The sequence below is a fragment of the Elephantulus edwardii genome, unplaced genomic scaffold, assembly GCF_000299155.1.
Source record: "Elephantulus edwardii isolate Elephantulus edwardi_28Jun2011 unplaced genomic scaffold, EleEdw1.0 scaffold00104, whole genome shotgun sequence".
Taxonomy (NCBI): domain Eukaryota; kingdom Metazoa; phylum Chordata; class Mammalia; order Macroscelidea; family Macroscelididae; genus Elephantulus; species Elephantulus edwardii.
Genome location: NW_006399854.1, coordinates 9,875,651 through 9,903,172, shown reverse-complemented (window position 1 = coordinate 9,903,172; position 27,522 = coordinate 9,875,651). Strand labels below are relative to the sequence as shown.

The 27,522-nt window shown below is 41.7% G+C and overlaps 1 protein-coding gene across 3 annotated transcripts; it reads left to right on the top strand.

The window, feature by feature from the left end:
* The first annotated feature begins 206 nt into the window (after positions 1-206).
* MAX (MYC associated factor X) lies at positions 207-27,322 on the top strand. 3 transcript variants are annotated; one of them, XM_006891807.1, is made up of 5 exons: positions 207-447; positions 1,162-1,188; positions 8,481-8,588; positions 24,398-24,521; positions 25,765-27,322. In XM_006891807.1, the coding sequence occupies exons 1-5, from the start codon at positions 412-414 to the stop codon at positions 25,950-25,952; spliced, it is 483 nt and encodes a 160-aa protein (XP_006891869.1). In that variant the 5' UTR covers positions 207-411; the 3' UTR covers positions 25,953-27,322. The 3 variants fall into 3 exon arrangements, with proteins under 3 accessions (XP_006891869.1, XP_006891871.1, XP_006891870.1); XM_006891809.1 differs by lacking the exon at positions 25,765-27,322 and adding an exon at positions 24,982-25,082; XM_006891808.1 differs by lacking the exon at positions 1,162-1,188.
* The last annotated feature ends 200 nt before the right edge of the window (positions 27,323-27,522 follow it).

Sequence of the window (27,522 nt, the reverse complement as noted above, 5' to 3'; positions counted from 1 at the left end):
CGCCATCCTTCTCTCCACCTCCTCCGGGGGCACGCAGGCGCTCTGGACCCCGTCAACAAGCCGGGTTGGCGACGACTTGGTGAAGTGCCTGAAGGGATTTGTAGTCTTTCCGGTGCCGGAGGGGTAGTCAGTCGTAAGAACGAGAACTACAAGTCTCGGCGGCCGCAGCGTGACGGGTCGTCACGTGGCAGGGGGCCGACCGGACGTGCTTGCCGCCGTTGATCCGGTGCTGCAGTGAGGAGGTGGTTCTCGCCCGTGTTGTGTGAGTGAGCGAGTGAGTGAGTGAGTGAGTGAGTGTGTGAGTGTGTGTGTGTGGGGACTCGGCTTGTTGTTGTCGGTGACTTCCCCCTCCCTTCCACCCCTCCCCTTTCCCCGCCGCTGCTGCAGTGGCCGCTCCCTGGGCCATAGGAAATGAGCGATAACGATGACATCGAGGTGGAGAGCGACGTGAGTCCCGGGGCTTCTTCCTTCCCGTGCGGGTTGTCAGGCGGGGACAGTGGCCGGGACTCTCTGCGGGGCGACGGTGGGAGGGGGCCGGGCTGCTGCCGCCTCCGTCCCCCTTCTCTCCGGGGCCAGACAGCTTCGGTCGTGCTCCTGGCTTGCTCCCTTCTCGGCTCCCGACTGGAGCGGCCTCCTGGGACTGGAGGTGGGGAAGAGACACGCGGCCTCTGGGACCCCACCTCCTGCGTGGAGGCGGGTGCTGCGACCGCCCGGCTCCCACCCTATCGTGCTTAGGATCCTGAGGACAGGGATGGGGTATGCCCAGGATCCCATTGTCCTGATCCTGGGGAAAGGGACGGCGCTCAGGACCTGCTCTCTCGGTCCATGGTCCCTTTTCCCCATGACCTGCGGATCCTGAGAGGTGAGGGAGGGCAGAAAGGAGTTAGGAGTGTCCAGAACCCAGCGCGGGGTTCGGGGGAAGGAGGCTCACAAACCCCTCTGGCCCCGGCCGGGTCCCGGGAGGAGGCGCGGCGCTCAGGACCCCCACGCCCGGCTGCCGGATCCGCAGGGGGGTGGGAGTATGGGGTGGGGAGGGAGGAGGGTCGGATTGACTGCCCACCCGCCGCTTCCTCCGCCGCCGGCATTTTCTTTCTAATTATTGAATATGAAGTGTAAAAATAACTTCTATCTTTTCTATTTTTTTTCTCTCTCTTATTTCAGGAAGAGCAACCGAGGTTTCAGTCTCCGGTACGTCTCCTACTCTCCATTTCATTTTCATTTCCGTTCAGTTTTAGTACTTTTGGGAGTCAGGACAAAACGAGACCGGTCTGTTATTTTTAATACTGTAGTTGACTCTCCTGTTAATCCCTCCGATGAGGTGGGACTTTGTTTCGATAGTCGTGGTGTGGGAACGCGAGAGTTGCAAATCGCAATTCTGGATTCTCAGGTGGTGGGTTCCGGCGACTGCAAGTGGGCGTTGTCTCGATCCAGTAGTTTTCAGATGGAACAGCTAGCTAGCTACAGCTGTATAAGCAGGGAATGACAAATAAAACATTATGAAGAAAATTGCAGCATTGTTTCAGGCCTCTATGGCCAGAAGATTTAGAACAAGTAGGTTCTAAGCAGTGTTTGCATGTGAAACAGAAGCCACATGCAGTACCTTTAACAAAAAATCATGTGACTTCTGTCGACCCGTAGAATCTGGCACATGATATTCTAGTGCAGAAATTGAAAATGAAGAGGAGCCAAAGGTTGACTGGGAAAAGTGTTGTCACGTGCAGTTTATTGTAGTCTGACTCTGTTTGATTTGAAGAAAAATAATTTTTTAAAAAAGAATAGGGATGTTGTTGCAGTGGCATTGAAGAGATAGGCTTAGTAAAAAATGATAAGGCTGTACAGTGTTAGTCAAGAACACTGTTTCTTTGGGGTTTGATGATTCTTAGTTGATGATTCTGTAGATGGTTTTGTGGATTGAGTAGACTATTTTCAAATCTTTGGATCTTGGGGCAGTACCATAAGTGTTCTGTGTGTAACGGGAGAGAAGGGATTAAACAACAAATCATAAAAAGGAAAGTGGAGAGAAATGTAGCAAGAGTGTCTAATATTTGACAGCTGTGAAGAAGGGTATGGGCTAGAAATTGAGGCTAGGCAGTAAAATAGGTTGAAATAGGAAGAAATGAGGACTGGGGTCCTGGGAACCCATGTCTCTTCTAAAAAGGTAACTCCTTCTCCATGAAGTAACTTACTACTATGTGGAAGTGAACGGTCAGTGCTGCCAGATTTCCTAGTTGGTTGGTTGGTTTTGTTTAAGAACAATTGAGGATCCATATTTTCTCGTGGTTCTCATTTTTTTTAAGCAATGTATGGAACAGTCAAGCTGTTTAGAGGCTGGTGAGAGTTTGCAGGGTGCCACTTTCTTTGATAGCTTTAGTATAAGCATTTCCTTACCACAGGATAAAGGCAAGCACTCTTGTACATGTTCTTCATTAGAGTGAGCAAAGATTCTGTAGTGATCCAATCAGATGGGCTTTATGAAAAGCTTTGCTTTTAAAAACGATTCTTTCCATAAAAAGCCAAAGATCTAGTTGTCCCAGCGGACCTAGAAATTGACCCTGGAAAATAGTAACTGGGAGGTTGTTTTGCTTTATTTGTCTTTGAAGTATTGCCATGTACTTACAGTTGTACATTATTTGAACGGAATTCCTCTTTACTGTTACTACCCTAGCTATTGTAGAGTCTGTTTACATTAAGTAAAGTTTCATTTTAGGACCCATTCTCTTTAAAACATTTTCCCCCTTCATAGTCTCCTCCAGAATTATCTGCATGGGGGCCTGATCAGGTCTACTGGGTAGGGATTGGCCAGAGCTCTCATAGGCTTCCTTTGCAGAATTACCCTTTGAGTTGGAATTTTTTTTACTTTTCAGTGAGAGAAAAATTTTGTTTGTAAAATTTGTTCTTACAGTTCTTGAAAGCTTTCTGCTGTTCATAATATTTATCTGCATAGATATTGATGTAAATTGCTTCATTAAATTATTAAGCTATCTCCATTCTCTTAAAATCCAGATCTCATTGTTTTGCCTAGATTTTTAGTTTAGTTTTTTAGTTTGCTGTTAATGTGCTTAGGACTTTTCCCTTTGATTTTAGGGATAAGAGGCGTGGGCTTGACCTTTTTGTTTTTCATTTGGTATCTATTCACTAAGACTCTTAAAGATTACCTGGCAGAAGAAAATCACAGCAGCATAAAGAAAAATATGTCGTCTAATTTTATAGTATATCAAGTAATTACTGTGACTAAGTAAAGTAGAAAGGATCCCTTTATTTCCTTTGTAAATGCATCTCTTCGCTCACTGATACTCAGTATAGATTAAAAAATACAATTTTTTAAATGTTACTGTGATGGTTTGGAGAAGGCACTTCAGAAAAGAGTGTTCACTGTGAACAACCAAATTTTCAAGTTACTTGGAATAGGTTTTGTGGATCCTGATATAAGGGGAGAGAGTCATGTTTTATAACCTCTACAGTAAATGCAGCCTGCCTGCATGAGAAATGTAGAAGACTCAGCAAAAACAGAGTTAGGAAGTGAGGCAAACTGTAAGAGAAAGTGAAACTGTTTTGACGAATATTTTTTTTCTGTGCCTCAGTGCAGATGGAAAACAACTTCCTCGGCACCAGTAAGCTTTGTTAAAGGAAGTACCACCAAATAATATTTTTAGTAATAAGTTTGATACATCCCAATCCTGTTGATACTATTTTATTTCTTGGGGCGGGGGGAGGCTGTATTTTAAAGAAAAATTTCTGGGACAGGTATACTTTTTGGCCAGGAGTTTCTTTTTTTTTATTTCTGTTTGCGAAATTTGTTTTGGAAAGAGTAAAAGAAGCCCAAGGCTTTTTCGAGCATATTCTTTATCGCCCCTGAATGTGTTGGAGTATACTAGTTGGGGATTAAAAACAGATTAGTGCAGTCAATTTCTATTATGACATGCTTTTTAACTTCTCCAGTCTCTTAGCTTCTTTAGGAATTGTAGTATATATAGAAGAGAACAAACTCGATTTGCTTCTGAAATTGGAATCCATCCAGGAACTGAATGTCTCATTTACCTGCAGTTAGTTGCATGGCAAAGGTGCTGCATGATGCATGTACTTTGTTTAGACCGTTGATGTAAAAATGTCAGGTTTAGTTTCTGTGTATGCCTGTTTGGTGGAGTAAGAATAGTCTTATGTTTGAAAAAATCTTTTTATAAGTTGTCAGAGTGGTGGAAAAGGTGATCGAAGACCCTAAGTCAGTTAACAAATAAATTCCTGATAAAGAAGGCATCATTCCTCATGTTTTGATGATAATGTTGTCAAATGCTTTTAGGCACCATGGAACAGATACTGTCTAGCTAACAGACTTATTCATTGGGTGATATTGGGAATATATGGCCTCAAGTATGAGTACTAGGAAAATGAAATTACTAGTTTCTTCTTATAGTCCTTGGTTTATCTCATCTTGGCTGCTTGTTGTTTCATGTTGTAATTTTCATGCAGATGAAGATGTTCTAAGTTCTTAGATATCTTAGATATTTAGTTTATTTTTTGTAATTCTTAATTACCAGATGGATCTTTTTTGATGAGAATTTTGAGTTTATGTACTTCCAGTGTCAATGTGGTAGTTGTTTAATAAGAATAGTTTGATAATTATCCTAACAGTACTACTTCCTGTCTAGAATGAACTTTTCTTAAAGACTGTAAATGTTTGGTGGTCAATTCTGATTCTTTGTATGCTAAAAATACCAGGATTGAGATGATTCCAGCCTGGTGGAATTAGGTTTATGTAGCCTGCAAAAAATGTTGTTATGCTGAGAACCTTTGCATAATGAAGGATTTCTTTCCCATGTGTTTGCCTAGAACTTGCTGGAAATAAGGTTGATAAATGATGGAATACTTTGAATGAAAATGTATTCCTTTGCGCATTAAATTGAAAGGAAATAATTTAAAAAGATTTCCCTCAATTTTGAAAAAACTTCTTTTGCTAGAATGTCCTCCTGCCAATTTAGCAATGTCTTAGCTAACAAAATGACGTTTGCCTTCAACATTTAATGACACTTAAAATACATGCGCTAGTTAGTGTCAGAGATGGACAAATTGTAGGTAAGATTTTATTCTGGCTGCCAAGTAGAAAGTTGGTGGACCAAAAATTCACAGGCTGAATAGAAGAAACCTTAGCCGAGTCAGCCAAGCTGGAAGTGATTTGGTGCTGAAGTTCCTGCTGAGCATCTGTAGGCCTCTCTTTAGTATTACCCAGCCCCTGAGGATGCCCGAAGGAAGTGTTTTCTGGTAGAAACTGCAAATCTGGTGTACTTGAAGCTGCTGCCCTTCCTTACAGAATGTGTTCTTGAGGTATTGGGGACCTGCTGTACAGTGCAAGAATACCTTGTCTTCTAGCCTGAGTGCTTAATTTCACAAGACTGCTTTCAGTACTAACTACAATTTTCATTATTATCAAACATCTTTCGTGGTACAGAAAAGAGAACTTGTTCATCTGAGGTGAGCTTTATTTGTTACCTGATTTCTCCCTCGTTTTTGTTGTTGTTGTTGTTGTTGTTTTTGCTTTTAAATAATTTTTACTTTGGTTGAGTGGGTCCTCTCATTTGTCTCACACTGGGAATCTTCATCTAGTTTTCTTTCTCAGCTCTGAAATCTTGGCCCCTTGAAAAAGGGTTTCCAGTAAGTGAAGACCACTGACAAAGCAGTGATAAGACTAGCAAGTGGCTCTCCTTTTGAATGAAAGGAAGTTGGGAACAGTTGTTGTCAGACAGGAGGGATCTGTGATTTGGAAATATTTTCTCAAACAAATCTCAGGCTTGAGTTGTAAAAGATTTCAGTATGCTCTGTCAAGCTACTAAGGTGTGATTTCATTCTGATTTGCCTAAAATTAGACATGTGAGTTCTGCATATTTGTAACTTGCTTTCAGATGAGGGCAGAGGAGGAGAAAAATATCCAGTGGCTGATAACCTTTAAAATTGATTTGATGTAGCAGCTCAGGGATGGACATGGCAGCCGGATTCAGCTAAGATTTCACTCCTCTGCTAGTTAAATTGAACCTGGATCCGCCTCAGAAATTCCATCCACTACTTTGAGAACAGTTCCCAACCCAGGCTTTCTACCAGTCAGTAGACTGCAGCCTTTCCTTGTTGAGCCAACTTCTCAAACTTGGCCGACTTCCCCAGATGAGAAGCCAAGATTTCTTTCGATGGTCCACAGCCAAGTTCACTTAAAATCCTCAACCCAAAAGACTTGTCCATTTGAATCCTTTCAGTGCTCAGTGAATGGGAAGGCAGTGGTGCATTGTGGGGATGATTTTGGTGTTAGATTATGCCTTTGCTCCGCCCTTCTGGTGCAGGCCTGACTGAAACCAATTCCAACTTAATTCTGGCTGTTTGAGATTTGCAGAACTCTCTCAGAAAAGAAAACAGACACTTAGAATTTTATTTGTATCAACACAAGGGATTGTGGGTAACTCTCTGGTGTCATTGCTTCTGTGCACAGCTCTTCAGCTGGGAGGGTGGCCAGGAATGGGGTAATTTAGTAGACAGAAGTATCTTGGGCTGCTCCTGGAGACCAAAGCCGGCCTATTAACATGCATATAAATAAGCCATCTTAAGGGAGTATATATGTCCAACACAGGAGTGGCTGACACAAGCCAAATGTCATCCCTCAACATTCTAAGCGCTTTCTTTGTAATCCAAGTTAGAACCTGGCCTAATTTACCTGTGTGCAGATGACAAGAGGGAACTGTAAATTAGAAAAGGACAGGCTATTTAAATGTCTTTATTTTCTTCATACTTTATATTGCTACTTCAGAATGCTCTAGGAAGGCATCTGCCATTTCCTTCTATAAAATTGTATAATGCAGAGTAGCTCTCTAGCTTCCAGTTGTTTGTTGTTTCAAGTTTGATTTTCTTCTCTGTTTTTCTGTAATATTCCATATGTCATCATGGTTCTGCAAACACTCATATTTTGCAGTGAGTTCAGACTTGATAAAAAGAATTTTAGAAATGCTCCAGGCCTCTGCCTTGGAAAAGAGTGATACATGATAGAGAACAAGGTTGTGATGCAAAGCATGTGTCAGATTCAACAGAGCAGTTGGTGAGGTTACTTGAAAGAGCAGGAAGTAGCTTTCGTTTCCATAGCTGTATACTAGCCTCCTTGTCCTCTATAATGGCTCAGACGTTCAGTGTTAGATAATATGAGCATCTCAAGTCCTTTCATCCTGATCATTCTTGTAATAGTAGATTTTTGTTTGTAAATTTCAGGTAGTACAGGGATTCTTTTGAGATAACCATTATTCTCATACTAAGTTAATTACATTTGTTGCTTCACTTTTAAAATTTCTTGTGGTCTGGGTGGATTAAAGCTACCAATACTTCCTATATACAAACTTGCTCTTGAGGTAAACTTGGTCTTATATATTCAGCCTTATATATTCAGGGCGAATTTTCAGAGTTTCTTTCTTTATGTAACTTCCAAAATGTAGATGCTATTAAGTTCAAGTAAGTATTTGTCTTGCTTTTGGAAGCAGTACCCTTTAAAGGGGACCTGCCAAGCAGTCTTGCCATGTTCTCTGGCTCTGTCCTTTTTGCCTGAAGCTCTAGTGCATTTTGTCATTCTTGATTTTTGGCATTCTTCCTCCTCCAGCTGACTGTTCTTCTTAGTGGTTCCAAGCAGGACCAGAATAAAGATGTTGGTCTATAAGCATTTAGATAATGCCAAAAAAGTATAGCCTGCCGCAGGTGCTTGAGGAAGTTTATTCAGAACCTGTGGGTGTTAGAAGATCTGCCTTCTATGAACTGTGTCTTTATGGCACAGTCAGGATGAGGGGAACCCTTTGGCAGGATAGATAGCACTTTGGATCCACTTTAAAAAAAAAACAAAACAACAGCAACTCAGGAATGAAGTTGGCATCTTTATCAGCTCTGTTGTAGTGATCTCCAGTTCATGAATCTAGGTCTTCTAGCAGTTCCATTTCTGTTGTATAATTTGGCTAGAAGATGTTACCCTAGCACATATAGCTGGCTGGAAACCAGACACGGTGATAGGTTTCAGAAGGAAAGAAGCCGTGTACCAATGGCTGAGTTGATCCCTAGGTACCCACCTTGGGAATTCTCTTACAGTGGGGTTGATGACGTTCTATGAAGGGGCCTGCTGGAGCTTTCTGCTGGTCACCTGCCAGTCACAGACACATAAGTCAGTTGGGAGAAGGATTGGTGTTCAGGAAAGTCACATGCTGTCCCCATGAATAACTTTTATTTTACTTGTGCATGAGCTGTGCATCAAGCTACTTTGGATGTTCCTGTCACAAGCCTTCCTCACCCCTTTTCTTCCCCTTTAGGAGAGCCTAAATCTGGAGACTCTTAACTGCCAACTTCGACAAATCCTTCCCAGTCCAGTCACCAGGCATCACGTTGACAGCATACACTTCCAGGCTATACACCCTACGTGCCTTGTGCCAAGCGAAAGGAGTGACATTTCTAATGTGCTCTTTCTTCCATTCCTCTAGGCTGACAAACGGGCTCATCATAATGCACTGGAGCGGAAACGTAGGGACCACATCAAAGACAGCTTTCACAGTTTGCGGGACTCGGTCCCATCACTCCAAGGAGAGAAGGTGAGTTTATTTTAAAAGCTGATAAGCCGCCACTAGCTGGAAACTTGCTATAGGGCTTAGCAGGGTATTCACCTATTTGGAAAGAAATTTAATCAAGGATCTTTACATGGCATGGTTCTCATTTTTTTTTATTCTTGAATCACTTTAAAGACACGTCATGCAATCTGTTTTATTTTACCCTTAGCAAAGTATGTCAAATGTGCTAAAGCTGCTTATGAGACATTAATAGGAGTTACTCATGTAAAAAATGATAACTTGACCCTGGAGTATAGAGCATAGTCCATAGTGTGGGATAACACCAAGGAGTTCTAAGGTCGTTAATACACCAGACACACTTCCATGAGAATTTTCTTTCATATGGCTCAAAGTTTGTATCTATTTTAAACAAAAATTTACAGGAATGTTTGTGAACCATCTTGGACACTGATGATTTTCCAGTCCCAGGGAGTGTAAAGAGCATTTTAGACTTTGGGACAAGAAGCAATATGAAATAGAAAAAAATAATAACCATTCTTTGCCCTACTCTTCTCACTGATGGCCTTCCAGAAATTAGTACTTTTCCTGGAGGGCTAGGCTCCTGCTGTTTCTACATTTAAAAGCAAAGTTAGAAGCTTTGAGGCAAAGCCAGTGACTTAGAATTATGCCTTGGAATTTGGAGGAAACATCTGTTTGCATAGTTAGTTTCACCCTTGACACAAAATATAGCTGGCTGACCTCTATAGGAATTCAATGATAAACTGGGGGAAAGATCCGTATTTGGATCACTCTGTCAGTGATCTGAGGTTTAAACAAGCAGCCATTTTGTTACATAAAAATCTTTCCTCTCAGGTGTGCTTCCCGATTACTCTGTGGTAGAGTTCCTGCATTTGTTTGGTTATCCGCTGTCATATGTGGAACCATTATGATTTTATTTTGCTTGTACTTGTCACGTTTCACTCTTTTTATTTTATATAAGGTGTGGTTTTCCATGTGGCTACAGCATGAATTAGGTCTGGCCTTTCTTTATAAGAAAACAAAACAGACCATGTGACTACATAGAATTGCAAAACCAGCATTTGCTGTGGATTAAGCCTACTTACGGTGCCCTGGTGGTATGGTGGATTACATTTTCAGCTGCTAAGTAGATCCACAGTTCAAATTCACCAATGCTCCTGCAGGGGAGGATCAGACAAGCTGCTTCCATTAACATTTGTAGTCTTGGAAACCCAGTAGAGGGTCTTCAACAGTGGGTTTCAAATATTTTGTTTGTTTATCAACACCATTTAATGTCTTTGGACCAAGATATTTACCTTGCATAACAGCATTCCTGGGCTTAATACTGTCTAAGCACCTTTATGATGGGAAAAGAGACACACCTTTTGGTCACAGTACACACATGCAAAGGATTATCTGCTGCATTTGTCTGAATAGTTGACAGTTGGAGCTGTTCTCATACTATATATCAGTTAAAATAACCTTGATGAACTAAATGGACAAGTTGCCTTCTCCTAAGTCTCACATCTAAACAGATGAGGCCCACATCACAGTCCCTACTGAATGGGCCGTTTTGGGAAGCAGAATTGAGAATCTGTATAACCAGAAGTCAGAAGATCTTCTTAAGTTTGGGAGGACTTTGGGAGAGGCCCATCATAACTTTTTTCCTTATCTAGTATATTTTACACTGCCATATCATTCTTAAGTCCTTACACTCATTTTTATCCAGAATTCTATGCTGTGTCTCCTTCCTTTCTTTAAGGAAGTTGAAAGTTTGAATTTGGTAGCCATACAAACAGAATAATTGGTCATTTGTTCTGGCCCTTTCAAGCCTTCTATATGCCAGGCACTTTTCAAAGATAGTGAAGTATCACAGTTAATAAAACAAAGATGCTCTTATTCTTATGAAGAAAGATAAGAAATAAACTAGGAAGTGAAAAATTCTTTATAGGAGGTTATGTAAAAGATAGGTAGAAAAATTTAATAGCAAAATTATTTTAGTTACTGTTGCATACAGGCAAGTCAGAACCAACTCATAGCTGACCCTACAGCAGGTTTTAAGAGGCATTAAATCACATAAGAGGAGATTGCCCATTTTTCTCCCCTGGAGCAGCTGTACTTTGGGTTGGTAGTCCAGTTTCTTAGCACTAAGCTTCGAGTTCCCTTAATAGCAAAAAGTAGCTTGTAATTTTTAACTCAGCCAAATATTTCTCTGAGAGGTGACATTTGAGCAAAGATTTTGAAGAAATAAAGGAAAGAATCATACATTTTCCTGAATTGCTCAACATCCAGGGTAAAAGCAGTTAAGAAATCAGTAGATATGTGGGAAAATCTTCTGTCAAGAATCTCCAAAGTTCTAAAGAGCAAGGATCTCCATTTACAAACTAAGGGTCTTTTCACTTCTTAGTCATCTGAAAGTTGAACAGTGAATAAGGAAGAAAAATTTATAGCTTTGAGTTGTATTGTTAAAGAGTACTAAATATCCTGTGAACTGCCAAAAGAACAAATCTGTCTTGGAGGAAGTACAAAGGGAATATTCCTTAGAGGCAAACATGCTGAAGCTTCATCTAGTATACGTAAAGCATCTTGTCAGGAGGGGCCAGTCTTGGGAAAAAGGCATAATTCAGGGGAAAGTGGGCAGTCAGAGGAAGACCCCTAACAAGATAGATTAATACAGTAATTGTAGCAATGGGCTCAAGCATATCAGAGATTGTGAGGATGGTACAGGATAGGGTAAGGTTCGATCTGTTGTTCATATGGTTGCTGTGAATCAGAGCTGACTCGATGGCACATAACAACAAAGGAAAGAACTGTGCATTTATCTGATGATAGAGAAGGCAAGTGTAATAACCTTGAGACAAGAACATGAATCATTCCTGACTGTTGAAGGGAAACAGAATGGCCAGCTGGTTGGAATAGAATGAGTGAAGGGAAGGTGGCAGGGGATAAGATGAGAAGAATTTTAGAGTTGGAGAGAGGCCGTTGGAGGGCTTAAGAGAAGGCACGTCTTAAATAGCCAGTCAGCAAAGTTTGGTTTCACTCAGTATCGTTCTAACAGCTCCCATGTGATTTACAACCTCAAACCTAATTGAGGGTCAGCAGGAGCTCTGGTGGAATAATTGGTTGTGTGTCTCACTGTTAACAAAGGTCATCAGTTTGAATCCACCAGGTACTCTACTGAAGAAAGATGGGCATTCAGTATGTTTAGGGAGATTTTAATTTTTAACAGCAAGGAGCTTAGGTAGTGTAGTCCATAGTGTATTGGAAGTGCTAACCAAAAGGTCATGCAGTTCAAATCCACTAGCAACTCCCAAGGAAGAGAGATGGGCAGTCTCCTCTCATTAAGATCCACAGCCTCAGAAACCCAGTGAAGGGCTGCTGTGAGTCAGAACACTCCGTGGCAGTCACTTTTATTCCCACAATGAACTGGAACAAGTCACACAGAGAAGGGGAGGTTGGTCCAGTTCTTGCAGGGTTTTGTTCTTTTGTATGTAGAGTCGCTGAGAGTTGGCTCTGACTAGATAGCATCTAGCAACAGTTCTACTTTAAGAAACCATAGTGGCATAGTTTATCAGGCTGCTAACTTAAAGATCAGCAGTTCAAATCCACCAGCCACTCCCCTGGGGAAGGATGGACAGTCTCTTCCTATAAAATTTACAGCCTCTGGAAACCTGTTGGAGGGACTCAGCAGGGGTGGGTTTATTCTGACAATGTAATCCACCTGGCCTGTGTCATAGATGCCACATTCTTCACACTGAGAGTGAATAAGGGAAATGGCTTTTAAACTCCAGCCCCTTCCCATCTAAGACCTCTGTCTTTATTATGGACACCTTTTCACAGCTACACTGAGTATTTATAAAATACTTTGCCTCCCTTAGGCTTATGAATTCTTACTAAATGCTGCAATTTTTTAAATGCAGTATTTAAACCAAAGGAAATTGGGTCATACCAATTTGGGTTGCAATAATTAAGGTTGTGACACTAAGTAAATAATCACAAAATGAGAATTTTACAGTTTGAGGAACTTCGAGCTGATTCTTATAGCAGAGACCTCCAAGCTCATGGGACTTGAGCATCTTGACGTTCCCAGTAACTTATAACTTAGCATTTAAATTCTCTCTTGTGTGTGCTGAAAAAGGAAACCTACTGATGACCTAGGGCACTCTGGGGCCTAGTCCATAGTCAGTTACACTGCTAACCCACATGGCACCCTCCTTGGTGATTCCAGTCACCAGTAGATGTAAGGGAGAAAGATTGGCTGTGTATTTATTCCTGCTTGATATACAGCCTTGGGAACCCAATGGAAGATCAGCTATGAGCTCACTGAGAGCAATAAGTTGAATTTTTGAATGTTGATTAAGTTATCTTAATCAAAAATGGAGATCCTTTCAAAAAAAAGTAGCTGTAAATAGGAGATCTAGAGCCCGTTTTTCTTCTAAGTTTTTTTTTTGTTTAAATTATAAGATAAACATCCTAAAGCATGGTCACATTTTACTTAAGAAAAACTAAATTACTACCTTAAAGAAACCATAACTGCCACCCAAGCAGATATATGCACACCCATGTTTATTGTGGCTTTATTCATAATAGCAAAGAGCTGGAAACAACCCAAGTGCCCATCAACAAACAAATTAATAGAGAAGCTCTGGTATATTTACACTGTTGAATACTATGCAGCATTGAAAAACAAGGAACTCATGAAATATGCAAAATAGATGACCCTGGAAGACATTACACTGAGTGAAATATCTCAGTCACAAAAGGGCAAATATTGCATAGGACCACTGTTGTAAAATGGGACTGACATCGCGGTTGAGAGAAGACAGAGAAGTAGGGGAGGAATGATGTTTACTGCATTGAAACAGATGAGAGATAAAACTGTTTAAAAGGGATATATGATGTATGTACTATTGTCATGACAGGAGTCCAGAATGAAGTCTGCATAGTGGAGTGGACTTCATGGGAGGGACTGCATAACTTTTCAAGGAGAAGAGTAAATTGGGGGTAGGAGGGAGGACAGGGAGAAAAGTGCAACAATGAGTGACTGGAAACCCTAAGTCTCTGTAAACTTTCATTAAAATTAATTTTTTTTAAAAAACTAAATTAAGTAGTTGAATCCACCAACCTGTTCTCCAGAGAGATGGGCAGTCTCTTCCTATAAAGAATTAGCTGTAGAAGCCCAGTAGAAGGGTCTCTGTTAGGGAAATAGAGACATTCTATATATTGGAAGCAGCTAGACAGTAGTGGATTTACATTTTGTTTTGGTCTTAATGAAAAGTTAAAGTCTTGAATTGTACCAGTTCTCTTGGTACAGTTACTGCTGCTAATGACTTAATGGTTAGAGTGCTCAGCTGCCAGCTGTAGTCAGTGGTTTGAATCTACCGCATTCTGGGAGAAAGCTACGGTAATTAAAGCCTTGGCAGCCCTATAAGCCTGTTCTGCTTTGAAATGTAGTGTCCCTGTGAGTTGAAGTAAACTCAAAAGCTTTGAATTTTACTGCTTAATAAAGGAAGCAGATGAGTGGAACTTCTCCATAGGGTCTCCAAGCTTGTCGTGTTGATGGAAAGGAGCCCAAATGGTATAGGTCGTGGTATGTCAGCTTGCCACCTGAGTGAGAGTAGCTGAATCCACCAGCTACTCCAGAGGATAGATAAAGCTAGGCAAATCTCATAGATCTGCAGCCTCAGAAAACCATTGGCGTGTCACTTGACTCAGTGGTAAGTACAGTCAAGCAGAGGACCCACCCTTCTCCTATGGAGCAACTGATGGGCATGACTGCGGCTAAGTACTTAACCCCTGCACCACCAGGGCTCCAACACTCTATAGAGGCAAATGGTTTAAGGATATTTGAAAGAAATTTGCTTAAATACTCAACCTTTCACCTGGATAGACAGTAATCTGAATTGTGTGTAGTCACTAGGCTGCTACTAAAATATTTTTTCTCTGAAGTGGCATTAGTAGGTAATATTGAGGTGACAGAGTTGAAGATCATTTAAAATGTAAATTCTTTTGAGTCCACGTGGCTGCTCCTACCATAAGATACAGACCATTACAACTGGCTCTATTTGGGACATATATATATGCAATATATATTGTTGTTGTTAAGTGCCATCGAGTCGTAGGCTACTCATAGCGACCTTATGAATGAAAGTCCAACACTTTCATCCTTCAAAGTTTGTTTCATGCTTCCAAGTTGTTTTAATCGGGGAGCTCCACCAAACACTGTCCACCGTGGGTAACCATTAATGCATTTGACACATCAGTGTCACAGTGTTCAGCTTCACAGCAACCACAAGTTACTACACACACACACACACACACACACACACACACACGCAATATGTGTATTTATGTATCTTCAGCATTGATATTTTATATTTTTTTAAAAATCCTGTTGTTTTAGGCTTATATTCTTTGCCGTTTTTTTAGCTGGATGTAGAACCAGCTGGGAAAGGTGATGAATTTGAGAACCTTAGCCACCCAACAGGACTAAGGGCATGGTCAATTGTGACCCCATTTTTAACAGGGAGCTGTTACCTTTCTTTAAAAAAAAAATGATAGTAATTCTGTTTTAAGGGGCATCAGTTGGTATTGAATAGCCCTTCCTCAGTAAGGAGCTCCCCCTGTTGATGTCAGCTCATCTGTTTGCTTATACAGTGGGGTTTTAATTCTCTCAACTAGGTCTGCTTCCACACCCGAACCAGACGATTCTGTCCATTCCTCAGCATGGTTGACTCTAGGGATAAAAAGTGTCATTTCACTACTGTCATTTGTGTCTGTACAGTGGTTTGTTTCTTGACTCTTTTTAAGTCTGAGTGCCTTTTGAACGTACTTACTCCTGTCTCTTGCATTTGTAGTCTGGACTTCTTCTGGAAAGAACTGTGTTGGAAAGAGAAAATATAATCTAAATGAAAACTGAAAATAGAATTTTTCAGCCACTCAGCATTCATTTCCAAATTTTTTTATATAGGACGGCCTCTACAAAATGTAGACTACAAAACCGTAGACTGCCTCTACAGATTGCCTAAGACAAAATCTTGCACGTAGTAGGTGGCTGCCACACAGTTGCACAGTGAGGGAGAAGAAACCCTGAGGAAGCGGTGGATTCACTTAGCTCTGCATAGAAAAGGGCAGCAGCCAATTTCGTTGGGCTTCCTGGATGAATTAGAGCCTTGTGATGTTGTGGATAGTGAGATGTGCAATGAATGGTGTGTGCTCTGGACAGGCTTGCTTTCTTGTTGGCAGAGGATTATATCTAACAGTTAACATTGATGAGGTGCTAACTGCTGAGCAACAACTAAGAGCTAAAAGCACTGAGCTTGTTTCAGTTTCATTTCCATTAGAGCCTGATTTCCTCAACCACAAGTAGATGTTGAAACCAAATCATTTCCTTCTATCATGGAACAGAATGATCCTTAAAGTTTAAGGACTTTAGCTCTTTTAGATGCTCTCATAGCATTTATCTCAGTTTTAATCTTATATATGATGATTTGATGAATATAATTAAATAGCTATAGTAAGTATTATGAAGACAAGGGAAATCTCCTTTTGGTCCTATTCCACCCAGTGTCTGAAACATGGTATTAAGGAAAGGCATTAAGTCCCTGTGTACCCTGGCCTTAACTATACTAGATGACCCAAACAGTGCTTCATAAAGCCAGACTAGGGGAGCTCTAGTGCTCTAGAGGCAAGAAGCTGCATTGCAATCCCGAAAACTTGTGGTTCAAATCCACCAGATGATCTGCTGGAGAAGGAGGGGCAGTCTCCTCCTGTACCAATCTGATCCCTTTGACGGTGCACACAAATGCTGGAACAATTAATTCAGCAATTCCGTAAGTTTATATCCCATCTGTGCTGCTGGTTTTTTCTTTTCTTTTCTTTTTTTTTTTTTTTAATTTAAAAAGAAAAAAGAACCAACCTCTTAAGGATAAGTTGATGCTGATTCATAGTAACCTTATATGACAGACTAGAACTGCCTCCTGGGTTTCCACGTAAATCGTACGGACAGAGACATTGGTCTCCCATAGAGCCAGCAGACTCTGGTTAGGAGCTGAGCACTCAACCACTCTGCTGAGGCCATACCTGTTTTCACCTTTTTATTTATTAAGTTTATTATCTGGCTAGACGCCAACTTGAACAGTTACTTTCTGCAGTATTTTCCACATCTTAAGGGAATGTCCACAGTTGTCCAAGTACCCCTAACACTTTAGGCTTAGCTTCTGTCATTTCATTCTTTATACACTATGTACTCTCTTGAAAACTTGCAGCCTTTTATTACCCATTAATGTTAATAACTGACATTTCATGTTCACTAAAATAAGGTAACCGACTTGCTTTTTTTGCTTTTTCTCTTTTCCAACATTAACCCTTCACATGTTATAGAAGGCTTCATGAAACTCTTACAACTTACCTGGGTTCTTTCTTTTCCACCATTTCAAGCCTCCTGAAGTCCCTAATTTTCACTCAGAAGAACCAACTCACAAGGGCTGCCAAGTTCATTTCACACTTCCTCTCTGTGTGTCCATTTATGTGTTCCTTTGCCTGGTCCTCCTGTTCCTGTCTGCAGCTACCTAGCCTTAATGTCTCATATCAGGTTCTTCACTATCCTCAGCCCCTCTTGTTGTTTACCAGGGGGCCGAACCAACCTGTAGCTGACCCTCCAGCTGGTTTTCAGTGACAGTAAATCACATGGGAGGAGTTTACCCATGTTGCCTTCTGGTTGGCAGCATAGCTCCTTAGTGCTAGGCCACCAGTGTCCCCTTGGGAACCCTGTAGTATCTTTTTTTTACCTCCACTGGCTCTTTTTGCCAAACTTTCCATTTTTCTTGCTTATTTCTGTGATTATCATATCTACCAAACTAGAAAATGTGCTGCCTGAAACCAAAAACTGTTAATCATTTTGGGATTCTCTTGTTCAGAGCTGGGAGGTCTTACTTTGATGAAGAGGACTTTAGAGCTGGAGATGAAACTTTTTTTCCCCTCTCTTTCATTTTTGGCTTTTCATTTAGCATTTATTTTCTCTCTGACAAAAGTACAGAAAATTTTAAAAATTACCTCAGCCTTCTAATACATTTGTATCTCCTTTATTCTAAAATTCTAAGTCAGTAGTGCCAAATAAAAGTTTAATGTAAACCACAAACATTTTAAATATTATTTTAGTAGTTAACTTTCTCCTAGCTGTGTTTTAAATAGTTGGAAGTAACAGGTTAAAATTCATTTTAGTCGTATATTTTCTTTAACCCATGCAGTCAATTTCAACTTTTAATCAGTATAGTAAAAATTATTGATGAACCATTTTACATTTACTTTTCTCTTCCAGGTCGTTCTATTATGTGTTTGTGGTACATCTTAATTCAAAACAGTCACATTTCATCTGCACATTAGCCACATATTGGACAGTGCAGTTAGTTCAGAGACACCTTAACGTGAATATCAAAAGAAACTTGCCTCTTTTTATTTTCCTCCCCAGAAAATTTTAATAAGAAAAAGTGGTATTATTGATTTGTATGTTACATTAATTTTTTAATCTCCTTGCATGTTTCAAACACATGTAACTTGTTTCTTTCACATGATACACTTTTTCTGACATGAAAGTGTATGTATTTATTTAGTAGGAGAGACTGGGTGGCCTAGGGGCAAGAAGCTGTGCTGCAGTCCCAAAGGCACAGCTGTTCTGTGGGAGAAGGGTGGGCAATCTCCTCCCATGCTATTACTGCCTCTGGAAACTCGCCGGAGAGTCAGCTTTGGGTCAGTACCAAGACTATGGTACACAGCAGTAACATATGCCTGCTTCACAAGTAAATCTTGCTCCTTTCACATGACATGCTTTTTCTGACGTGAAAGTGTGTGTATGTATCTATTAGGCATTTTTCTGTTATATATTTAGTTTGTTCTGACTCAGTTTTCTAAATAATGTAGTGGTGAGTATATTGGTGCATGCGGCTATTTCCACAGAATAGATTTCCAGAGTAGATTATTGTTTCAAAGAATAGGAATGTGTGAGGTTTTGCCAAGTTGCATTATTATCATTATTATTATTAATTATTATTCTAGTTTATTTACAAAAGTTGCTTTTTTAGGAGATTGTTTTCATGTCTTTTTTTAATTTCCTATTTCTCAAGTATTAAAGACTAGCCTTTTGGTGGTGTTTTGAGAGTACCATTTTCACTAATAGTGGGACTTTTTTTAAGTGAGTTACCAATTTTGTAAACAGTTAATTTTATATTTTCTTTCTTATTGCAGCATAAATTCTCATGTTTGTTAACTAGGTATGCATCCTCTTTAGGGAGCTATGTGCCCCTATTCTTTATAGCCAAAGATTTAATAGGGAAGTACCACACCTTTCATTTTAGATTATTAAGGGTACAAGAAAAAAGAATGCAAGGTTTGAAAAAGCGGTTTTTGTTGACTGTGAAGCAAATGCCCAGCTCTTCGTTTAAACTTATGTCCTTTATAGCTCTGCCTTTGCTTAGTGAGGGACAAAACGGTTCCGTAGATGGGGGAGGGCCTGCGAGAAGGAAGCCTCCTGGAGTCACATGGCCCAGCTGTTCTCACCCCAAGGCCCCCTCAATCCTTGCTTTTTAGCATTGAAGGAGGTTCCTTTTTTCAAATTTTGAGTGCAAGTTTGCAAAGTGTATTGGTTTTTTAGCCATTCATATTTTGTTTTTATAACATTAATTACAACGCCCTCAATGTCTGATTGTCTTTATTGCCTTTCTTGAAATTAACCATTTTAAAGGGAATAATTTAGTGTCATTTGTTGTTGTTCATGCTGGTGAGTCAGAATTTGCTCGTAGCTAATCCTCCCATCGAGTTTTCAGAGGCAGTAAATCACACAAGAGGAGCAATTGCCCATCTTTCTCCCTCAGAGCAGCTGGTGGGTTGGCAGTACAACTCTTCACGACTAGGCCACAAGGTCTTCCTTTTAGATTAGTAGCAGGACACTTACCTTGTACCACTGGGGCTGTTTGCTTAGTTTTGTCTTAACTAAAACTAAACCCACTGCCATGAAATCCTTTTCTGACACATGGTGACCCTGTAGGACAGGGTAGAATTTCCGCAGCTAATTTAGATGAATGCAGGCTGCCACATCTTTGTCCTGCAGTGTGGCTGATGGATTGAAACCACCGACCTGTTGGTTAGCAGCCAGGCACCATCACACCAGCAAGTCTCCTTAGCTTTGCCCTAGTCTTTATCCTAGTATGTATGAACACTTGTGCAGATTTTAAAAAGAATGTTTTAGTGCATCTTGAAGTGGATGTCGGAAGGTGAGTCAGGGAGTTGCTTTTATTCATCCCTCAAGACGTGGCATTTTGGTTCTTAAGGAAACAAGGCATCTGGAATAGCAGCTCAGCAGAATGTGGTTCTGGGGTAAGACACTATTATCATTGTTTCTGAAGTTAGCATCAGGACCCTGGGGAATAACAGGTTCCTTCTGATATTTTTGAGGTTAACAGTCTAGAATGTTCTCTTCCTCACCTCTGTGCACGCACTTTTTAAACAGCTTGAGTTAATAGACAAATACATGTTACTGTAATAAGATTTATAACCAGAAATGGAATTCTTGCCATATATATTTTATTTATTTTTTTTTTGAGACCCACTCCTATAAATGAGATTTAGTAACCTTGAACTTTATCCTGAACATTAGTGTGAACTGCTTCAAGAATCATAAGCTTCTTGTTGGAGTCAGACTCTTAAGAGTCTTTCATTGAAATATGTGGTAGATTTTTGCTCCAGTGCATAGGAGCAGACTCTGATCCAAAATTTCTGTAAAAGGTACCTGAGGAGGATGGGGTTACTCTGAGGAAATATTGTTGACAGCAACAGTCATCTATAAGAAACGACACCTGGTAGAAAGGACTACTCACTGCTCAGAGAAGATTGAAACAGTAAGAGACAGTGTCCATCCTTTGTGTCACTGTGTGGGGGACAGTAGGTAGGCAGTGAAGTTGATGGATTTGGGGGCTCATGTAAGGCCTGCTTCCATTTGAATCTTTCTAATCCTCCTACTGCCACGGTAGTCTTAGACCACTTCTCCGAGCATCTTTACCTGTAAAGTCAGGGGGTGGTGATAACCTGCCCTAAGAGAGTGTTAGATCAAATGAGATAGTAGGCAGTGTGCCAGGGACATGGGCAAGTAAATAGCAGGTGATACTGCATTGTGCTAAGCACATAGGTTTTGGAACCGGAGTGCCCAAAATAAAATCTGACTTTACTTCGTGCAAGTTATGTCACATTGGACATGTTAATGGTTTTCTTACTCCAAAAATAGGGGAAATAAGTTCAGATGTGTTATTCATCGGGTCACCATGAGTTATAGTCAACTTGATGGCACCTAGCAACAAAAATAATACATTTAAGAGTTATGTGAGGATACTTGATACTTGGCACTTAGTACGTACTCAATAAGTGTTGGCTGCTGTCATTGTCATCCTCCTCATCATAATCCTTTGTATTGCTGTTTGCAACCATGGCTTTAAAGCAAAGGCTAACAAGGCTACACAGCATCCTTACGTGCCACTCCGAGAGATGAAGAAGAGAGCTGAGAAGCCAGTTTGTATTAACCTACACCAATTTCTAATCATCTGAACCCCAGTCCATTTTGCCTCAGGGCTATAGCAAAAGCTCTGAAGAGGCTCATTTATGCTTAGAAGACAAATTCAGAATTGGAAACTTGCAATGTGTTAGAATACTAACCAGAGGGTCAGTGGTTTGAAACCCCTAACCACTTCTCAAGAGAATGATAGGCAGTCCCATATCCACATGAAAGGGTTTATAGTCTCAGAAGCCCAAGGAATGGTCACTGTTAATTGGAATTATTTCAGTGGCAGTAGGGGATTAATTGTATAATTTACCAAAGGAAAACCTGTTTCCATACCAGAGGCAGTAGTTGATTGTGAACCCACTGATTTACCAATTCCAAGCTTATTCACACTTGTATGGTAGATACAGTGGATTCAGCTGACTGAGAGGGAAAACAGAAACTGAAAGCTCAGAGCCCTTCGTAGTTCATGTCATAAATACCAGCATTTCTTCCTGACTTCATGTTTACTGTCCCCATATCACAATCTCATAAAAGCAAGGAAGGGCCTTCTTGCACTTTAACCTTGTCACTGGTCACCTGTGGGTTTGACAGAAGGGAAGGGTGGAATTTTAGGTGAGTAACATTTTCTTCCCTGTGCCAAGATGTATATGGACATTTGGAGAAATTCTCTATTTTGTGCTTAAAATTTTCTCTTACTCAATTTTTCATTTTTGTTGAATGTCCTCAGAAAGGCAAAAATAAGGCTAACTGAACCATTCCTTTGGCTTGCTAAGGGGTGAAAAGAGCCTATGAGTGGCACCTGGATGGAGTGGGGCACATCTGTCAGTGAAAGTGAAGGAAGGGCGGTGCTCAGCATTAAGGAGGTTTCGTACGAGGCTGGATTAAAGCCTCCTCTGGGCCCTCTTGTTCCTAAGCCACTCTGTTCTGAACATCTGTGAATTTTCTCTTTATCTGAAGACAACCCTGATGTGGAAACTGCCATCATTCACAGGATCCTGCTTCTGGTTTGTTTTCCCGGGTTTTCTGCTCACTTTTCACTTCTTCATCCTGATTTCATAGTCCTGTCTATAAAGGGGAAAATGGGTAGCATCAGGGCAGCTACTCAGTCCAGTCTTTAATAAGAAGGTCTCACTGAACACTTGCAAGTGTCCTGGGGTCAGAGATGTTTTCGATTTTCTCTATCCCACATGTACATAAGTAGTTAAAGAATGTTCTGGTCTGAGAAGTCTTAGTTGAAAAGTACCTTTAAATTGGCAAATTTAAAGAAAGACTGGGAGTATAAGTAAATAGAGCTGTTACATCAGTGGTGGAGAGGGTAGAGTTTGAAAGGCTAGGGTAGAGTCTTGGAGAATTCCTTGTCAGGTAAGGAATGACCAGGAAGAGATATGTGTGCAGTCACAGAGCCTATTAACAACAGCCTAGACTGCACGACCCACTGTCACCTAATTCCCATGCTCTTCCTTGCCACTGTTACCCCCTGCTACCTGTAATTGTCATCGTTTTTTTCTTGTGTTCAGAACAAAAACATACTTTAGTTACTTTTAATTTGTGCCTTATGTTATCATTTAAGGGTCTACTAATTAGACCCTAGTAAGGCCCTTTGGGAATAACCTCTCCAGTGACCTTGCAACCAGATTTAAAAGCCCACGGTTGCTAGTTACTCTCATTCCTCTTGCACCAGCTAGCCTACTTAACAAAGGAAATGCATCTGGCTTTTTCCCATCTTCACAACCTTGCCAGTGTCCAGGGTAACCCTTTCCAAAACAGTCCATGTTGGTCTAATGCAAGGCTCACCATTTAGGTGGGAATGGTTGTGGACAGAGCTCACGCTAGTGCCTGGCACAAAGTAGATAATCCCCTTGGCCAGAAGCTGTCTTTCCCAAGACTTCTCCATCTGTACAATTCGCGTGCACACGTGCACGCTTGTGTGTGTGTATACACACACACGTACGTACTTCAACTGGATGGTAAACTTCTGTCAAAAGAAACCATAACTAATATACCTTGTTTCCTCACAGTGTCTTCCTGGTACCTTGTACAGCATATTTCATACCAGAGGGGGAAAAAATAGGTTGACTGAATATTAACCATTTCCTTTTAAGGACATTCCTTAAAGGGTGGTTTAGAAGAAGCTGTAAATGTAGTACTTGAAAGAACTGATAAATAAATTCAGGCCTAGCAAACCTCTCTGATTACAAACTAAACCTTTGGTCTGGAGACTGAGATTGTCAGGATTTGATAAAAATGGAGCTAGTTGTGCTAAGTTTGAATGTTGGCTTTGCTTTGCTGCTGCTCTGTTCTGGTCATGTGGGACCCACTGAGGTGGCAATAGAAAATTGTTAAGCACTTCCCTACGCTGGGTCAGATGCTTCCTTACCCACTGAGGAGCTTCAGTGGCATGAGTACCATATTTTAGCTACTAGACAACCCTACTTTGGGTTTCAATTCTTTTGGCTTCATACCACTCTACAGTGTAGCAGCCTAGCAAAGGTGTTTAGTCATGTTTGTAACTTGAAAGGACTCTTGGACAAATTTGATTTGACTTCTAGGAGCACAATAGCCTGACATCTGTTTGCTGGTTAATGAACTTGTTCCTCTCACAGCAGTGGCCAGGCTGCTCACAGCCATGGTAAAGGTGTGGCTACTTCCTGAAATGGCCCAATCTCATGCCCTTCTGTGTTGACATAAAGTACCAACAAATTTCACAAGTCTCTTGAACCAGAAAGGCTGAAACATAGTGACACAGCAGCATCACTCACTTGGAAATAGTTGACAGCAATGTGAACATTTGAACTCTAGAACCTTGATGAAAACCTTCGTACCCACTCTTATCCCATGGCAGCTCCATCCGAGATCTTATTCTTGCTTTCTGGACCAGCTGCCTAATGTCAGGCTGTAATGTGGAACAAGTGCACCTAATGTTTTCAGACATAGCCCAGGCTGAGGTATTTAAAGCAACCGAAAAACCCAAAGTGCATGGGAGAAATAAAAGTTCAGAGTCAGATCCAGCTTCTGCTAAGAAGCCAGCAAGCCCCTCAGAACGTCAGTTTTCTGCCGCAAGGAACTACTTTCTGAGAATACTAGTGAGGTAAGATACGTGCAACACCAGGCGCAGCATCTGGTATAAAGAAGGTTCTCCATAGCACGCACTTTTCATTTTCTCAGCTTTGTTCCTCCTTACCTTCTCACCCCAGGACTTTTCTTGCTGGTGCTGCAGAAGGTATAGTTCCCTCACTTCTTGGACTAGGTCTTTATTTTTTCCCATTTGCTTTTTCTCCTATTGCAACAGGCATCCCGGGCCCAAATCCTAGACAAAGCCACAGAGTATATTCAGTATATGCGAAGGAAAAACCACACACACCAGCAAGATATTGATGACCTCAAGCGGCAGAATGCTCTTCTGGAGCAGCAAGGTAAGTGCCCAAGCTTGTGGGGCAGCTGGCCCTACTTTTATACTGGGCCTGCAGAGTCAGAGCCAGTTACGGAGCATGCGCGCAGAAGCAGCCTTGACCCTGCTTCTTGAAGCCTGAATAGTTAAGCTTAGAGCCATCCTGAGGAAGGACCTGAGCTGCCAAGGAGTCAGTGGAGTCTAGGGAGATGGACATCTGGAGACTTGTATCTTTTCTGACCCAATTTCTCGCCTTCTTGGGGTTCAGGTTCTTTGCCTGCAGGTAGGGGGGTCACACTTGGCATCAGGTGCAGAAAAGAGCTTTGAGGTCCTGGAGTGGAATGTGCTGTGTAAGTACCAGCGACTCCAGATGGTCAGGGACAGTGAGCCCTCCCTTTTGTCATTGGTAGTCCAATCGGGGCAGCCTATGGGCCAGGCCCATGCTGTTCTCAAATGCTCACACCCACCTTTTCCTATAACCACAGGGGAAAGCGAGAGCTGATCAAGTTCTTTGTTCCTGGGGAATTCACTTCTCTTCCTCCCTCATGGAAGATGCAAGTAAAAGGAAATGCAAGTAACCACCTGGGATAGAACACCTCAGATAAAATAAATGGGTTGACTATCCAGGCTCAGGATGAGCCGAACAGTGGGATGGGCAGTGGGAGGTGTCAGCGGGTTGGTTACTGGGCTGAACAGCCAGCATGTAGGGGCTGTATTCAAAGAACCCAAGAAGTCTGTGTGTATTGGTGACTTGCTTCCAAGTGTCCAGCTTGTCATTCCAAGTGGATCTTGTACATGAGAACTAAGCCAGCATTTTTCTTTGGATGGTACCATCTTAAGCCACCTTTCTTTGCTGTTGTGGACGATGTAATCAGAGTGGTTATGTGTGACCTTTGCACCTTTTGGAGCCTGGCACTGCCAGGTAGTTTCTCCTCTGTTGTTACACTGTTGGATCCCACAGAAAGCTCTGCTCCTGTCTCCACACTGGGCTTCCATGGCAGGCAGTAACGTCACAAGCCTTCTCTTTAGGGTTGGATGTGATTGCAGAGTGGCTGACCGTGTCCACTGGGCCCCAGTGCGTGGCTGGGCAAAGGGAGGGAAGTGACGTGAACGAGTGGAACAGCCAGCAGGAGGGAGTTCCTTCTGAGCCAACCTGAGCCTCAGGGGCCAACAAGCTCTTAGGAAGAACAGGCTGGACCCTGAGTCTGAAACTTGGTAACTCCTTGGTCTCCAGAAGACTGTAACACTCTCCTTTGGTTGCCTTTCAGTCCGTGCACTGGAGAAGGCGAGGTCGAGTGCCCAACTGCAGACCAACTACCCCTCCTCAGACAACAGCCTCTACACCAACGCCAAGGGCAGCACCATCTCTGCCTTCGATGGGGGCTCGGACTCCAGCTCAGAGTCAGAGCCCGAAGAGCCCCAAAGCAGGAAGAAACTCCGGATGGAGGCCAGCTAAGCTAACCGGGGCAGGCCAGCAATAAAAACTGTCTGTCTCCTCCGTCGTCTCATCCTCCTTCAGTTCATCGTTAGAACCCTTTAAGAGACTCTTTATTTTTCTTATTATTTTTTTTTTAATTTTTATTTTTACATAGAAGCTCTTGGACAACAGCTCTCGTTCTCCTCTATTTCCAGTACCTTTTTTTTTTAAAGAATACGTTTTTTTTTTTCCCCTTCAGGGATTCCCTGTTCCCACCAGGAATTTTTAAACCAAAACACCCCAACTTGGCAGCTTTTTCTGTGGAGGACAGACGGCCAACCGGACCTCTGAGCACATGGTGTCCTAACCACCCCACCAGCTCCCCCAGCCCTGCCGGGCACCGCCGCCTGGAGGACTTCTTCCCCTCACAGGCCTCTCCTTCCTGTCTGCCTTCACCTCTGTTTGATAGACTTTGTGAATCTGTGAACTGCTCTACATTGAGAAGATGATGAGTTTGGAATAATCAGAATTATCCCTGTCACCCCACCCTTTTTTTTTTTTTTAAGTATTTTGTTTTTCTTTCTTAAAAAGCTATTTATCACTCTTACTGAAAGACCAGATCCTTGACATTTGTCATAGAAAAGTGGGGCCAGATTTGCTGCGCTGTCTTGGGCATGTTTCACTCCTGCTTCTCTCAGCAGCTGTCCTGAGCTTGTGTTGGTGGCGGTGCAGAGGGCCACAGGTCCCTCTGGTACGTTTGGGAGAAAGCAGTAGTGAAGTTAGTCACCAGGGAGTTGGTAGTAGTGGGTGGCTTTATTGTTGGGTGGAACAGGGAGGGGGAGTCTAGGACGGGGGTAGAAATTTTATATTGAGGGCCAGTGATAATGTTTTGATATTTATTTCCTGCTTCTGAAATTTGAATCTGAGTGAATTAGCCCTATTTCTGATGATGTTGGTATTGCAAAGCAACAGATTCATAAAGTAATGATCAAATCATACTTCCCGTGTGCATTTCTAAGAAATAGAGCCAACTGATTTTGTATGTAAATACCAAGAGCAATTTACCTGGTACTAAACCCGCGCACAGCGGTGCAGACCCTTCCTCTCCTCGCCCCCTTCCTTCCGTCCGGGAACCTGTCTCCTTTTTGTGATCCAGCCCTGGTTCTGGCTGTGGTCGACAGATCCCAGTGAAGGGTTTTGAGTGTTTAGGCCTCATTTCTTTGTCTTTTTCCTACTCCGTTCCTGGCATTCGCTGATTTCTAGTGTATACTCTGTAGTCTCAGTCTGTGTTTGATTCCATTCCATGGAAATAAAAAGTATGTTGTACATACTGCAGAAGAATTGTCTTGCAAGTTAAGGCTTCCCCCTTTACTATAAGACTATAAATAAAAACTTATTTTATCCTTCTTGGTGGTGGTAGTATTTCCTTGCCCTGGCAAAGGCCAGGATGGAGTCAAGAGGCCACTTAGCTGGCCTTACAGATCTGGGTACACCCACAAGGCAAAGCTGTTTCCTTTTAGTTTTGAGGGTTCAGCTCAGCTAAAGGTGTGGGTAGAAACCTCAGCTAAGGGGATGGGATACCCTTGATCATTGCATGGAAGCTTCTGAG

What these genes read in the sequence shown, in the direction of transcription:
- MAX (XM_006891807.1), top strand. Translation starts at nt 412, where the DNA reads ATGAGCGATAACGATGACATCGAGGTGGAGAGCGAC. An exon ending in ACATCGAGGTGGAGAGCGAC is followed by an intron (nt 448 to 1,161) that starts GTGAGTCCCGGG and finishes CTCTTATTTCAG; the next exon opens with GAAGAGCAACCGAGGTTTCA. An exon ending in TGCTCTTCTGGAGCAGCAAG is followed by an intron (nt 24,522 to 25,764) that starts GTAAGTGCCCAA and finishes GTTGCCTTTCAG; the next exon opens with TCCGTGCACTGGAGAAGGCG.